Consider the following 17,136-nt stretch of genomic DNA (forward strand, 5'->3'; position numbering starts at 1 on the left):
AATTAACTGACAAATTAGAAAGAATAATTGGGGTTCTGCATTAAACTGTTTGCAATGGCATGAATTATCACGAACATACTAATTCTAGAAAGTGCAAATAAACCTAATTTGTGCAATTTCAAATTTCCAATTCCAAAGTCCTAGTGCCAGGGTTGTAACTCACGACTCTTTCAACTCCACTCCCTAAGCCTCAAATGAGCTTTATAATTTTAAATTTAAAAAAAAAAGATAAAAATAAAATTATAATTTTACAAAAATCTTGTTTTCATATAATTTTTTGTTTAAACTTATTTTACTTATTTATATTTATGAACTTGTTTATTCAATTGAGGTAATACATTTATCTCAGAGAAACTAATTAATATGTCCTATTTTACTTATAATAACCTGGTCTATTAATAAGCAAAATGCTAACAATCTCAATTCAGTTTATTACACAGACTATTAAGCAAAATGCTAACAATCTCAATTCAGTTTTATTACACAGATATCATAATTTTTTCTTCTTTATTTACAGATTTAATGTATTTGTTCTTATTTGTTGTATTTATATATCTCTTAAATATAAAAAAAAAATACATACTATTGTTGATCCGTTGGCTGGTTGTCTTTTAGAAAAATGGTTCCTTGCTTTTTTTCATCATGGAGATCAGCATAGCGACAGTACACAAAGAGGACAAAATATATACCAAATGTTACCAAAACAAACACAAATGTAATTGGATTTTCATTTGGTCTGCAAAAGAATATATTTATATAATTATTAAATGTAAAAAATTATGTTCAATAAAAGCACAAACAAATCAATTTAATAATTTGATTTTGTTTGAAAACAAATAATTGCAATTTTTGATAATATACTGTATGAGTAATACGGCTATGAGAGATGTGTTTTTTGTTCATAAGTATGGATTGTCAATCATGTCTCTGGCATGCCATGTGCTATACAATTGCGTGAGTAGAACAGTTGCAATCAATTAGACTTGAGACTTATAATGATCAATAAGTATTAAAAGGGTGTTTCAATGATGTTAAAAAAAACCTATATCTTGAATAATGTTTTCTCTTACATTTGAAAGACTGACATAGAGATGCGATGTAGCAGCTTGCTAACAGGTATAAAACTAATGCCAAATGCAGTTAGGTGATTACATCTGCAGTTGGTCATCTTGTAAGTTGACGTTGGAAGTAACTCACATCCATCTGCTGCCCATAGTTCTGAAATGACCAGGTAATAGACATAAATGTAAATAGAGAAAACCTTTTATTTTGGGTTTTTTTAAATTTTAAATCTTCTGACAAAGATGTAAACCTCGACTAAAACGTTGATAAACATGAAACAATAAAAATATACAAAAAAACAAAAAATTCTATACACTATTTTTATACAAAATGTCTTGTAAATACTTTTTATTTATTTATTTATTTTATTTTTTTATTTAATCGGTATAAAAAGACTCAAAATACAACTCATAATTGAAATGAAGAGCTTACATAGGAAAATGATAACTGGATGGACTCATTTTAACCTGACTATATGTTGATAAAAGAAAAAAAAAAAAAAATTAAATAAAATAAAATCTTGCCATCCAAAAATAGAACGATTAACTTTACCTGTTCTTTGATTCCAAAATAGACATTCTGCCCACCATATTCTGAGTAGGTAATGAGCAGGTGGATAGTCAAATTGATATTTGGTTTCATCAAATGCAGAATCAAGCAGTGCTAAGTAGTATGTACCAGTTTCTGAAATATAAAATTAAGTAAAAACCAACAAATTTATTTAAGGTTCGAAGTAAATCTTCACCTTTATTTTAATCAATGCATAATACATGCCAGATTCATGTGTAATAATATAATGACATACATTTTTTCAAACTTAAACAAAAATATATCAAATACTTTACGTCTAACTAGGCAGGCTAATTTACATAAGGAGGCCTACCTACCCGACCCAGCAGATTTTCTACTGGTTGTTTGCTATATTATAACAGATATCACCTTTTATATTGGTAAAATATAGGAATTAAAATACCCTCAAACATACCCGAAGCACAAGCTGAGGGAAATATTTTTTGCCGAGAGCAAAATATCATTCCCAAGGGGATTTCAAATCTTATATTTCACCTCTAAGCAGGCAATATCTGTATACTGGTATGTGACAATAATAATCATTCAAAAATATTTACCATTGAAAAAACCAGGTTGAAATATTTGCTCGATTGAATTCTCATAATCATCATAGTCCCACTTGAGGTCATACTCGTACGGTGTAGGTTGTTCTCTCCAGCGTAACACTAACCTAAGTGGCAATAACTCTCTCTTAGAAGTTGAAAAGAACTCCAAAGTAAAGTGCAGTGTTTGTTGCATATTGTCTTCAGTCACATTAAATTCATGAATATTCATATTTGCCTTGTCAAAAGTGAAGTTTCCAGGTTCTGCATTCTGTGAAAGTGATAAGTATATAAATATATACTGTAGGTTAATATTTGTAATTACAATATAAGTGTCCACACTATCAAAGAAGATACGGAGGTTGCCTAAACTGCCTAATAGCTACAGTAGGCCTTATTGTAATTATATCAACCATCAGGCTACGGTGCCACTTATTATATGTAATATTATAAAATGTAAGATGTAAATATTCTCAAAATGCCCCATTGTACATCATGATAGAGAATAAGCTTACCTCTATAGAAAGGTCATGTGGTACACTAAGATGTATTTGGTGATCTGTATTTAAATTTTCCACTACCAAGTCCTTTCCATCACATGTAAACAGGTCAAGAGATGAAACACCTGTTGTCACCTAAAAATAAAACATTTTTACCTTAGAATCTTGATATGAAAAATAATTATCATTGAGGAATTTAGTATAAGAGTCAAGGAAAGCAACTGAAATGAACTGTGCAAGCAATGCAAGGTAAATCGAAAAAGCAAAAATAAAAGGTCATGAAAATGTTGGACTTTACAATAGTGCTTAAGTGCAATTTCGCAGTCTATGGCCTTTCACAATATCAACCACAAAGAATAATTTTCTGAATTTTAGAATGTTAGAATGTAATGTTTTATTTCTTTAAAAAAAATTTCATACGCATCCAACAGCGAGCACAAACTCGCCAATTACAGGATGTATAAACTACTTTATAATTTATTGTGCTTATAAACTAAATCTCATTTGAGGCTTAGGGAGTGGAGTTGAAAGAGTTGTGAGTTACACTCCCTGGCACTAGGTACTCCATGGCACTAGGTACTCCCTGGCACTAGGTCAGGATTAAACCCCGGATCTTGGGATTGGAAGGCAAGCATGTTAACCACCAAGCTACAGCTCCACTACATCACCAAGCTACAGCTCCACTCCACTAAACTGTATATAACAGGATTCAAGACAATAAAAATACACCAAAAACAAATAATATTACCTTAGTTCCCATAGGATTCCACTGATATGGATTTATAGTGTAAGTCACCAAAGAAACATCCCAACACACTGATTTTGTCTGATTACCCAATATGACATCCATATTACTTGGTAGTCTAAATTGGTTACTACCTTCCTCCACAGTCAGGCTTGACACTTTATCCAGCCTTGCCATAAATGTGTTGACTACTGGAGATTTACTCTCTGCTGGGAATTGATTCACCACCAACTCATTCAACTGGAGCTGAAGAAATGAGGGTGATATTCAAAATGATTGTGATTAGCAAAATAAATGGAATACTGTAGTCGCAGAGGCCAAATAATTTACTATATAAAGTGTGCAGTAACTAAATTCTGCAAATAAAAGTATGATTTATTAATATTATGATTTATGCATTTACTATCAATGAATTATTAATATGAATCTTGACAAATAGGTCAAGAAATTAGAAGCATGTGAGGTCGAATTTGATTTTTTTAAATTTGTTGTTTATTTATACTGGGTAACCTCTTCAGTCAAAGACTGGTCTCCGACAGAGCACAGTTATGATCAGTGGCTACTACACCGAGACAACCCCTACTCATCCCGAATAATAATAATAGTAATAATTATGTAAATTTCCAGCTGTTATTATTACCTTAATATGCAATTTTGTAGCCTCAATAATGGTCTGTGCTATACGATTTTTGACAGAGTACAAAGTATTGTCGATATGCGGCATTGCTGACAGCAGCCCAGATGCAGCTGATACACTGTGCTGTAGTAGGTGTTTGTGGCCTTGTTTCTGGCTAACAGCTTCTCCAGCAACATGTCTAACAATATCTGTAGCAATTTTGATTGCATCTAAAGTCAGCTGAAATAACAAAGTCAAATTGAATCTTAAATTTAGCATACAAATTTCAAATTAAAATAAATAATAATAATAAATTATATATATATATATTTTTATTTTGGTCCTCAAGCTTAATTAGAAACTGAGAAAATTCGGATTAGGCCTTCCCCAGACCCACAGCACCCAGCAGTTTAGCGCTTACGAGATTAGCAAAACAGGAGACGATCCCTTACTCTTTGCAAATAGTGTACCAAGTTCATAAAAGTGTACTATGTACACTGGACCATAGCATGAAAGATATATATCATCATGGTAGTACAGTAACCTTAGAAGAAAATGACATGAAAAGAAGAAGATACCTCAGATGGTTTTTGACAAATTGCATCAACAGCAGAAACAGCGATGTGCATCTCATACAGATTTCTGTTTGGTATATTTTCAACAGCTTTCAGCAAGTGTTCACGGATTTCATGTCTCAAAGTTAATGCCTGAAAGTTGAAAGGTCATCATTAAAGATCGATAATTCAAATTTATTTCGATATTGGGAGAACACTGGGTTGTCTTGTTTTGTCTGAGTGGGCAATTATCAGTACATAACACAGCTTAAATCAGTATGTGTCATTTTAAAACAGTTATCACAGGAATCATTAATTTAACTTACCGATTGCTTTTGAGCAGCACCGTCATGTTCTACTTCAATTAGTCGGTTTAGAATATGTGCAATGGTGTTAGTAAATTGATAAATATCTTGAGGCAAGCCCATCACTATCTTCTCATGTAGTTCATTGCCGGCTACAACAGTCTTGTTATACCTAATGGTTTTTATTCATTCATAAATTCATTTATACATTATTAAAAAGCACATAAAAAATAAAAACATTTTATAGAACTCTTAAACCATAATATGCTCAAAGGTAATGATTTAATATTGCCATAGTAAAATACTGACATTTGGAATGGTTTACTTAAAATCTAGTTATTATTTTCAAGTTTTTTTAAACTTTAATTTCACAAACTGACTTCAGGCTTCAATCAATTCAATTGAACATAAAATGGCATACAAGTGAGACTTTTGGTTCTACAAAATGTCTAGATCAATCATAAAACAATAAGTATGAATACATTCACTAAAGCTCTGTCTACACTATCAAACTAGTTGTATGACATCATCATGTCCATATTGATAGTGTAGACGGAGTTTAAAATACAAAATGTATTTAATACCCAGTGTTACTAGTTTGCTTTTTTGTGATAATCATTAATACGTAATGTGCACAAAATTCACAATTCATAAACTTTAAATACATAATCAATAAAACATGTGTATATAAATATGAAAATATAGCTGTAAAAAAAATAAAAACACACACTGAAAATAATACTGTTACTGGCCCAGGTAAAGGATATTACTTTTCTAATGCTCTGCCTACACTATCAAACTTTATGTGACAAAAACATGTGATGTGCCCATATATAGACATGATGATGTCATATCACTACTACTGTATATTTGGACATATCACTACCGTATTTGTGCACATCACACTTTTTTGTTATTGATAGTGTAGACAGAGCTTAAGAGATATTCATATAAAATAAACTCATTACTTTAGAACATAAATATTTTAGCTTGCATTGATTTTTTCTATTATCCATATGTGGAACAGAAAATATGAAAGGTTCAAATTAAATCAATTTTTTTGTTGCTTGTTAATCTATTTACTGTACAAAAATTGATTAAATAAAAACATATATATATATTTGTGTTTAAATAAATGGATACAAATATGAATCAGATATACAAATTACAATATAAAAACCTAACCATTATTTAAATATGATACAAAAAGAAAGTAAATATATGTATAATATTATTAACATGTACTATACACTCTGTTTTATGAACATGTTTAGTCATGATTCATATTATACTCATAATAATAATAAATACATTAATCTTCATTTTATCTAAAAATTCTTTATACAATCATAACATTAGCAAAATATTATAAACCATTAAAAAATGTTTGCATATTAAATGCATCAAATGGTTGAAAAAATGAAAATGGTGGCTATGATTTCATATTCTTTAGAGTACATTTATTCTTTGAGATTAAATGTTTTATTAATTTTGTAATAGTAGTTTTAATTGTGTGAATGAATTTATTTTGTATTATATAGATTGTTGATGATATCATTTCCTGATCACAATCACTACCACACTCTATATCATACACCTATCTCTCTCTATTCAACAAACCTATGGAATAACTATGTGACTAAATTTCACTATCTAACTATGTGCTAAAAACTAACTAATGAATTATGCTAACCTAAGTACTAAAAGTGTAATAGAATAAAGAATAAATAAAAAAATAAATAAGATATACTAATGGTAACTGAATTATTAGGTTATATGCATTATCATGCAATATAGCCTTATTCTTTTTGTTTCTTTTAGGGATTTACATATCTAACATATATCTGAACTATAAGCTGTACAATTGTCACACACAAAACATTATGATCAGTAAATATTATCATAACAGCCAGCAATACAATGTTTATACTTTGCAACAATCATTTATGTTGCATAGTATATATGTATGTCATTATAGTCAGTTGAATGAAATATTTTGTTTTATATTTTATATTATGTATCGTTGAATCTGTAGTTGCACCATAATGACAAAATAGCAAGGAAATTACAAATTAAAAAATAATACACTTTATATAAATATTTTTATAAATTTATGAAACAGATATTTACTATAACAATTCAAAAATAAAAATACATAAAAACAATTAACTAGAATAAAACAATATTGACCAGCTGATCAGGACAATTAACAAACAAAAACAGAGTAACATATAAACATGGATATTAAGACTTACAAATATTCCTCAGTAGTGTCAACTGAATGTTCTGTAGGCAATACTTCAATAGGTAATAAACAAACATTAGTCCTTCCACCTCTATGGTCAATAATGGCAATATGAATGTATACTATAAGACAAATAAATATCAATTATATAATTTAATTCAAAATGTACCACAAAATTTTAACCTTTTTAACTCATTTTTTTTTTTATGTGAATTTTTAACTTTTAAACAAACAAAAATATTTTCAAACCATGTACATATTTTACTGTGTTTGACCATAAGTAAATAAATGAATGAATTAAATGAATGTAAATTCCTTAACTCATTAAACAAAATTAATGGTATTAAAAACAAGAAAAATAGTCTCATTGGCCTATTTATTTAATTACATTTTTTGTTTCTACATGGATCTATAAGTTATATCTAATTCATAGGTCCATGTTTTCTAGAATACATTTGTAAGTATTTCTATATTTGGTGTTAGGGATGACATTGTATGGTGAATATACTAAAATAAAATTGTAAAAGTCTTAATTGTTTTGATTTATACAAGTATATGAAACACAAAATATAGGTTCAATGAAAATTAAATTTCTCTAGCAGTTTTGTTTCTGAAATAAAGTATAACATAGAAGTGTTTATTTCAATAACAAAGTAGCTGTGAGAATATTTTATTGAATTGTCCAATAAAACAAAATTACCTTTATGATCTTCATCTGCTAGCCCAGATGGTAACGTGAATTTAATATTTTGATTCATACCATTGTAAATAATAGTCATATCATCTGTTTCACGTAGTCCATAACTGATTTCATAATACAGTGGCAAGTGCTTTATAAAAAAGAATGTTATTTTACAGAATAAAAAACATTAAAAAAAACAAATTTCATCTGTTACAAACATAATTAAAGATGTATTGTCCCCCAAAAACATGAAAAATGAAGATTAATAAAATCAGATATTTGAATAGACCATTTTGTAGTTTTATTAAAGTTAATCAGCACTGCAGAAACATTTTTCACTGATAAAAAGAAAAAAAAATTAATTTCAACCAAAAACCCATTGGCTGGCCAAAAATGTTACTATTGTATTACAGTTTTTCGGGTTAATAATTTTCTTTTAAATCCAATTTTTGGTCAAAGTGACTATTATGGAACATCAAAATGGCATATTGAACAAAAATATTTGAAAAAAGAAATATCTTTAACATCTTAATTATGAACATTTAAAAAAAACAAATAATTGAACTTACTTCATCTTGCCACTCTACACAGTTGATTGTAAACTTTGTTGTTAATTCTGTTCCTCTTGACGGGAACACAGTACATTTACCAAGACCTGGATTTGTATTTACTTTAAAGTAATACCTGGCATTACCAACCTGACCATCTGTAAAATAAATCAAGCAGAAATCTATTTATGTAAGTATTGTCCGTTTAGAAATAGATAAGACACTTTATTTATTTTTTTATTTCTGCCATTTTTCGACCCTTTTATTTTTTGACATAACTTTTTTTTTTCATCTGTAGACCTAACTAAAATTATTCTTTTAAGACACATCGTTTTTGTTGACAGAACTTAAAATGATGCTTCTATTTTATTTGGGGTAACAAATACAATAACATTTCTAATGTACATAAAATAAAAATAGCATCACCTCTATTAGTAACTTGAACAGATATTGCATAAGTCTTTCCTTCATGAAAATAGTCACCCTTGACAACGAGTGAACGGTCCACAAGAGTTGTAGATAACTCATCTGCACTAATAATGTGCTGATGTAATTTCTTTAAAAAAATACTGTCACTTAGTGGAGTATTGGGATTAAATTCAGTCGCTGGATCTTTATCCGAGCTCTCATCGGAATCACCTCCTGATTTTAAAGAAAACAAAAAATAGTTTCTTTCATGTGGTCCATGAAAATTACAAATTAAATGATTTTTCTTTTTCTATATAAAATACTGTACTTTGTGTAAATATATTCACACAATATTATAAAGAAGTATTTAGTATGCAATACCTGTACTATGGTCTGTACCAGTTTCTTCTCTATCTGTGTCCTCTTCATAATCTTCACCTATAATAATATCAAACATATTTATGTCATTCTTTTTATTTGTCATAAAATAAAAGTATTTACATTTGATAAGATATGAAATGTTTACAGGTAATACTGGTATATCAATATATATAAAAAAACAAAAAAACTTATTTAAGTCTATTAAAGTAAGTAAAAAAATGCATATGCTCATTATTTTTTAAACAAAATGAATACTGTATATCTAGATTATAACAGGACAAATATTAGATATCATGAATTTCTTAATTGAATTTGTAAAGTTACAGTTAATACCTCCATCTTCTTCAATCACAATTGAATCATCACTCTCATCATAGTAGTCATCATTATTATCATCAGTATTATGATCCTATATAAAAAAATAAATTAACAAATCATAAACTAGACTGTAGGGCACATACAGTGTAAACCTACAGTATTTTTTTTCCTACCAAAAACATCTTTTTTTAAATCTATATTTTAATATTTTATTTTTATTAAAAAAAGTTTTTGTTGTTTGTGACATTTGACCCTGACCCTTGTGGGCAAGTTCAACAAGTTTTTTTTAAAAACTGCGATCTGCAGAATTGAATCATCTGTTATGGATTGTGACAAGTTTGACAGGATTTAAATAAAAAGTTTAGCAAGTTTGGTGCTATTTGGATAAAACACAATTTAACTGTTCGATAATTTGACTAAAAACAATTCAAAATCAGAAACAAATCAAACTGTCACACAACAAGTTAATCTGTATCTGCAAACATATTAAAACTGTTATTACCACTTGTGGAGCTGGTGAGCTTTTTGCATTAGGCACTGTTGTTGTGCTATGTGCACCTCGAATATAAGATTTCTCCATTATAATACTTTCTTCCAATGACTCTTCTAGTGGTCTACTATCTGAGACATCCACACCAATATAATCTGCATTTGGGTCAGCAATTGTAGTTTTGGGTTTCAAGGTTACTACAGTGTGCTCCCTCTGCTCATCTGTATTCATGTCCCCAATAATGTTTGATATTTCAGTGCTCACAGACGGTGTTAAAGGTGTGGAATCTGAAAATGCATTTAATAAAAACGCTTATTTATTAAACTACTTTTATTTTCAAAGAAGATGCACATATTCAAAGAAAATACAAACTTTGTAAACCTGTACATAGTTCAGCTTGTATAAAAGACACATGTTGTTTCTAAGACAATATTTTAAAAAAAAGTGATAATGAGTAGTTTAGTATTTTAAGTATACAGTCAAGTCTAAAGACGACTGCTTAAGTAACAAAATATATATTCACATCATTCAAGTCGAATTTTTCTCTATTTCTGTATAAATAAAAATTTGGTTAAATATCGCCAGACCTTTTTTTGGTCTTGATATGCAAATTTTCAAGTCAAGGTTCCACATTTATTGAAAGACTTTAAAAATAATAATACTATTAAAACAGACAACAGACAGAAAAGAAAATGCGCTTCAGCGGTAATATCCAATCATGAAATGTTTAATTCTATTTCCCTTTTGTGATTGGTGACAAAGTTTGGGGTGATAATTTGATAAAGCACTCTGATTGGCCAAAATGTTTTTTTAATTCTGCCCTACAAACAATATAAATGTAAATCTAAAAACTTACGGGAATGAGAATCTAACAAGTTGTTTTCAGTTGTTTGACTTTCAACTGTTTGGTTTCCAGCCAACAGGTATTGAGGAGTACCTCCATTCGGTGGTACACATCTGATTTCTGTAATATAAAGTATTTTAAATGTGTAAAGCGCCATTAATCAGTTTATAATGACAACATTTATATCAATTTGTAGTCAATTAGTTACTAAAATAACTGATTGACTATAAACAACAATTTTCTTTTTAGAAATGGAAAACAAAGTTCTGAATAGAAACTCTTACAGTATTAGCTGCTATTATTGACATATTAAAGATGTAATGTCCCCCAAAAACATAAAAAAAATGAAGATTAATTAAACTTTAAATAGGTTATTTTGTAGTTTTGAAGTCAATCAGTTCCGTAGAAAAAAAAACGGAAAAATAATGTTTTCACTTATAATAACAATTTTACTATTTTTTGCTTTAAATTTTTTCAGGTAAATTTATTTTTGTTTATAATTTTGGTCAAATTGAGTAACTATTAAATATTATGTGACATTAAAATGGCATATTCAACAACAACAAATGTTAGAAACTATTTTTCAGGGGGACAATACATCTTTAAAGTACACTACTGATTAGAATTAAAAATATAAAGTATGTTCAATCTAATGCCTTAATGTCCCAATCATGACATGACATCATTTTCTCATTTCACTATAAACCCTTTAAAATGATCTTTCAATAGTTACTCACTTGATTCTGTGTCAGTGCCTGCTCCATCCAGTACACCATAGATTGTCCATTGGTAAGTTAAAACTCCACAATTAGGACAGTGAGCCTCTAAACTCAACTCATCATTTGAATTTAAAACCCCGTTTGTACAGTGCAGGCACTCAACCATAACTCTACAAAAAGTATTTAGTAAATTTTAATTACATTTTTGCTAAATCAAAACCTAACTAAAATATTTTTTCTGTACTAAACTTTTTTTTTAATCTTCTTAAATTACTTTTTTAAGAATAAAATATGACTTGTTATATAAATCATAATAGAAATTCATCCAGAGGAAGCAAAAAATGTTTGAATTTGGAGACAAAATGGAAATACAACAATTTTTTGGGCTAATTTTAAACAACATTTTCAGTATATTTCAAACTTTATGGAAAAGAGTATTTTAAAAACTATACATTTTTGTCAATGTTTTGGTTACACCAAGAAAACATTTAATGTTAATCATCATGCAACATATTCTAGAAACACTTAGTCAGTATTCGATTGGTAAATTTAAGCATAAACTCTTTTAAAACTTCAGCATACACTCAAATGTCACGTCACAATTGTTAAAAACTTACTGTAGAGAGTATGGCTCTTGTACAGAGATAACTTGACTAGTTTGTGAATTCAAATGATCATCTTTTGACACATGTAGGTAGAACAGAAATCCTGGTTCGATAACTTTTTTCAAAAAAGATGTGTCGAAGGAAAAAACAATGCTTGTTGCATTTATCAGATATTGGTTGCTGATAAAACAGTCTAAATCCGGTTGAGAGAGTTGCTTACATCCCCAACGATATCTGAAACATGTTAGTAAGACAGAGTGTTACTTATCATTTAAAATGAATATATGATTGTATATATTGTACTTTGAATTTATATATACAATAAAATTAATTGTATACGACTTGACATAAACACAATGAGAGATGCAGGGATAGAGAGTATTGGAAAAACATACATACTTAAAGATGGTTTGGAATTGATGGCTCACAGGCTAATTTCCAACAATCAGAGCATGCGAAACCTAACCCTAGCAGACTGGGTTTATATTTTGATGGCGTTTAAATTGTTTACAAAGTAGTTGTACATAATTCTTTTTTTTCTTAAACATACAAACATAATATAATACAGACCAAAAGATTTATCACTATTTAAACTACATGTTACATCAGGGATGCAAGACATAGGAACAAATATAGCTGAATAAAGGAAGAGGAAGGTAATTAGCGGATAACCTGCTTTGAAGAACTAGTGGTGGTAAACTTACCTTAAACCGTGATCAATTCCATTAACAGGTTCATTTGGATCATATGAATAATTAGCCGATAAGACAACCTGAGAATTGTTACCAACAAAGCAGTATGTACCGCCCTCTATAATAGCAACAAGTGGTTTCTTCAAAATATGCAATTCTAACGTTTTTCGTGTGTAAACAATCGTACCGTTAATGCGAACCTAATAAAAATCAAACATACTTTATAATAGTAAAATGTCATATATTATTAGTTAATAATGATTATTGATTATAGTCTACTATATTGTTATCAATTTGAAAAATAATCTCTTTTTATCAACATATATCTTTCGTATAAGTTTTTTTTTTTTTCAGATAGTCAAAAATTGTTTCAGTTTAGCATTTCTGGAAACTAATTATTCAAAAATTATTATTAGGTTTCAATTTCAATACAAAGTAAAATAATGGCATTAATGTTGTAAGACCCCACTCAGCATTCAACTTATACAATGAGATAATTATATAAATTCTCATACAGTGAATGTTTATGAGTTGAATGGTGAGAATATTTCATGAGTTGAAAGATTGCCTGCTCTATTTTTAACAAGGTGGATTGGTCATCCAATGAAATATTCTCTCTCTCCAATCAACAAATACATTCAACAAACATTCATTACACACCTACTTTTATTACATTTATCCATCATAAATGATTGACGAATGCCAGGCCGGGAAGCTAGGCCATTAAAAAAGGCAGTGCTCTGACTTTGGACGCGGAGTAGAACAGTTAAAGACGACGAGTAAAACAAGATCAGTCAACAACGAATCAAATGTTTACATGAGGCTGAACATTAGAGCGTGTTAATTATCATTTTTGCCAAAATGACACATGATGCGTAATTGACCAATCAAATTGAATACAATCAGGTGTGTTAATATACTTTCACATATTTCAATGTTTACCATTGGATATACATATAGGAGAAAGTATTGATAGGGACATTGAAAATGAAGTTAAAGGTGTTATTTTTGTAGTTTTATCATTACTTACTTCTAGTGTAACAATATATATTCCAATGGGAATACATTGTTTCATCAAGAAAAGGTGACGATTGTTCAATGGACCACAGTAATGAGTAAACGCTGTATTGTTGACATGTTTGATAGTCCACCTGTATCTAGCTTGCCTTGTAATATCACAGTCTATGTTAATATCGGTCTCAATCTCAACAGCATCAGACCTGTTCACCTGCAAATACATATATACATTCTTGATTTGTTAAAAAAACATAACAAAGTAGTCAGATCAAAAGTACCATGGCAAAGGGGAAGCCACATGAAGCTCAAAATGGCTTGGTATAGCAATTTGTATTTATGGTTCCTACCCAGTTTTAATCCATTATAACGTAATCATTCTAAAAACATAGGAAAATCAGAGTTTAGTATTTTGATCATTTTTTATGTAGTATGTTTCACTATTCAAAAGTAGGAAACCACAGACCCCCTATTCCTTGATTTATATAGTGCCTTTATATTATATTATTAAAAGGTCAAAGCAAAGCAAATATGCTATGTATGTGAAGCGACACATTTTCTGACATGGCTTGCGTGTGCAGAAAACAAGTTCTGGAAATGGTACAGTCCATTGCGGGTAGATTGAATAATTAATCAAAGTGCTCGCGTTCATTTTGCCGGCACCTGTCGTAGGACAGTCCCTTACCTTTCTTGGCTTGTCACCAACGAATTTGACCGAAGGTAGTTTACACTCCTGCGTCAACACAAAATGGTTAGAACTAGCATTAACGTGACCAAGTGAATTCCCCACTTCTACTGATACAATATACTCTCCAGTACTACGGAAATATTCATGAAAAGAATTAATTGATAAATGAAAAATTACAACTATACGCATTAAATAAGATTCTGTAATCATTTCAAAAGCATACTCAATATCACAGCCTCGAATATTAAAGCCCCCTTCCCTACGTTTTTTAGATCTAATTTAAGATCACAAACTATATTTAATGTAAAAATAATACTATATGGTCCTATTGCGATAACTTTTTTCGTCTTTAAACGGTTAAAAATGTGAAAAATAAGTCGATTCTAATAATTATAGCGGCCCGCTATAAATCCCAAAATGCATTGCGCGCGGATTGATATTTTTGTTTTTCACCTGTAATTTGCCCACTTTTCGATCGATCGTGAGGCCAAAACAAATCGAAGACTCCTAACTTTTCAGCGAAAATACCGGGTTTTCCCCAATTTGTATCAACGGAGTCTGGCAAAAATAGAAAGACAATTAATGCAGCAACTATACAACGTCAGGCTAGGTATATAGCTAGCTTACGATGTTCGTACGTTACCGATGTTTACCAGCTAGGCCTACAAAACTAAGCCTAGCTAGGCTAGGCCTAAGACCGTCCACGAGAGGTCGATCGCCGCGAGCTACTTAGGTAGTGCATTGTTTCTCACTTTTTATCATAATTTACCATAAAACGTACATTTAAGACAAGGAATGACATAGTTTAATGTTTTTAAAGTGATATATATGTATTATTTTCCAAAAAACGTCTAAAATTGCAGGGAAGGGGTCTTTAACATTGCTTTTATAAACTACATACATATTTCTTTTAGTATTACCTATTGTAAGTATGAGAGGTTGTAAATGTACTAGTGGTTTCTACAGCGCCATCACCAAAATTCCAAGTATAAGTAAGATCGCTGCCATCATGAACAAGAGCTTGGAATGATGTTTGAGCATTAACGATGCTGGTTCCTTTATGTCTTATTGAGAGATCTCTGACTGGTGTCTGCAACCATAATGATATTGGTTCAGACACTACATAGCTGTTTGCATTGCTGGCCTTCACAGTCACAGTGTATCTGAATGAATGACATAGACGTTATGTTAATTGTCAAATTGATTAGGATTGATTGACTGATTTTCAAAATTGTTTATAAAAATAAATAATGCCTTTATGAACTATTTTCTTTGATTCTGTTACTTGACTAAAAAACATGGACTCATGAATACATACAACCAATGACATAAGATCTATAAGTAATTAAAGAGGAAGATTTAAAGTCAAACGAAAATGGAATTTAAATCAAGAGTTGATGGGAATAAAATGGCAATAAACATCATAATTCATTCATTTATCTCGGATAGTACATCCATATACAAATCATACAAAAAACAAACAGAGAAACAGTATACGCAACTTCCACAAAACCAACCTACAATATCCTAAAATACCAATTTGCACCAACGCTGATGTGTATACATCAATTCTTCTGGATGCAAAACATAGCATATGAATAATAACTTCAAGGTAAAATAGAATAATGGGGAGGATACTAGCCAGTAGATGTACATGCATCACACTAACCTTCCATTTTGATTGTAATCATACACCCTTCTATCATTGCGTGAATTGTATGGGTAGCTACCATCTCCCATATTCCAATCATACCGTACGTCTGTACCACTTGTTATAGTTTCAGCTTCAAAGGTAATCTCCTCATCTGTCTTGCAAATGAGTATGTTATCAGATCCATTCTGGCAGTTGTGATGTGTTACTGATAGACTAACACCTAGAAAATTAAAAACACTAAATCTACCTTTTTGCTAATCATAGTTACCTCAGAGAGTGCCCTCTAGCTATCTTTGTAATATTACAATCAGTTAAACGCCCTCTACACATAATGTTTAAAACTATTAACCACTAAAATGATGACATCATTAACTCTTTGTTAAGAGGCAAGAATTGTAGTTTACCTTGTAAGGAGACTTGAACAGAAACAGTGCACTCTACTGTTACATTTTCAGCATTATTGGAAGCTGTCACGGTGACTGTATAATCTTTGGCTAGAAAATACTTATGGGAAACAGACAACCCTGAAATAAAACATTATTCTACATTAACATCTTCCTATTTGTTATCAGTTCCAACCCCCGAGTTAATGATTTCGAGAGGTTTACATATTTTAATGGATTTTACACACTTTTAACGGACCTGACACGTTTTTACTGAAGCTTGAGTGGCTGCGAGTCACAAATGAGTCTACGAGAGACCAGCCTGTTACGTTTCACTTAATATAAAAATGATACTTAATCAGTTAATTACATTAAAGGTACAGTTGAAAACTGGTCTTTAACCATTGTTATTTCAACAGTATTTTTCTTATATTAAATTAAAAGTAAAAAAAATTCAAATTCACATTCTATATTTGCCAACATGTTCCCCAAGATTTTCCATATATTTGTATTACTTACACACTTAATTGGTGACAGTGGCTTAGGCTGCTACTGACTACGATTTTTATTT

General features: G+C 30.1%; 1 protein-coding gene across 1 annotated transcript in view; it reads right to left on the reverse strand.

Annotated features, from left to right (window-relative positions):
- The window catches only part of LOC144839334 (polycystin-1-like protein 1), a 65,334-nt gene that overhangs the window by 16,235 nt on the left and 31,963 nt on the right, over positions 1–17,136 (reverse strand). Inside the window, exons 15-39 of the mRNA XM_078694650.1 lie at positions 16,587–16,706; positions 16,198–16,402; positions 15,449–15,691; positions 14,526–14,658; positions 13,857–14,054; positions 12,839–13,026; positions 12,147–12,368; positions 11,548–11,699; positions 10,823–10,930; positions 9,970–10,253; positions 9,492–9,567; positions 9,159–9,215; positions 8,796–9,011; positions 8,391–8,527; positions 7,840–7,969; positions 7,150–7,261; positions 4,916–5,066; positions 4,614–4,742; positions 4,060–4,275; positions 3,423–3,665; positions 2,690–2,809; positions 2,190–2,445; positions 1,615–1,746; positions 1,071–1,218; positions 584–736 (exon numbers count right to left, since the gene is read on the reverse strand). Coding sequence (XP_078550776.1) covers positions 584–736; positions 1,071–1,218; positions 1,615–1,746; positions 2,190–2,445; positions 2,690–2,809; positions 3,423–3,665; positions 4,060–4,275; positions 4,614–4,742; positions 4,916–5,066; positions 7,150–7,261; positions 7,840–7,969; positions 8,391–8,527; positions 8,796–9,011; positions 9,159–9,215; positions 9,492–9,567; positions 9,970–10,253; positions 10,823–10,930; positions 11,548–11,699; positions 12,147–12,368; positions 12,839–13,026; positions 13,857–14,054; positions 14,526–14,658; positions 15,449–15,691; positions 16,198–16,402; positions 16,587–16,706 — 4,129 coding nt within the window. The remainder of the gene's footprint in view (positions 1–583; positions 737–1,070; positions 1,219–1,614; positions 1,747–2,189; positions 2,446–2,689; positions 2,810–3,422; positions 3,666–4,059; positions 4,276–4,613; positions 4,743–4,915; positions 5,067–7,149; positions 7,262–7,839; positions 7,970–8,390; positions 8,528–8,795; positions 9,012–9,158; positions 9,216–9,491; positions 9,568–9,969; positions 10,254–10,822; positions 10,931–11,547; positions 11,700–12,146; positions 12,369–12,838; positions 13,027–13,856; positions 14,055–14,525; positions 14,659–15,448; positions 15,692–16,197; positions 16,403–16,586; positions 16,707–17,136) is intronic.

The sequence above is a fragment of the Antedon bifida genome, chromosome 4, assembly GCF_963402885.1.
Source record: "Antedon bifida chromosome 4, ecAntBifi1.1, whole genome shotgun sequence".
In the NCBI taxonomy this organism is placed as follows: domain Eukaryota; kingdom Metazoa; phylum Echinodermata; class Crinoidea; order Comatulida; family Antedonidae; genus Antedon; species Antedon bifida.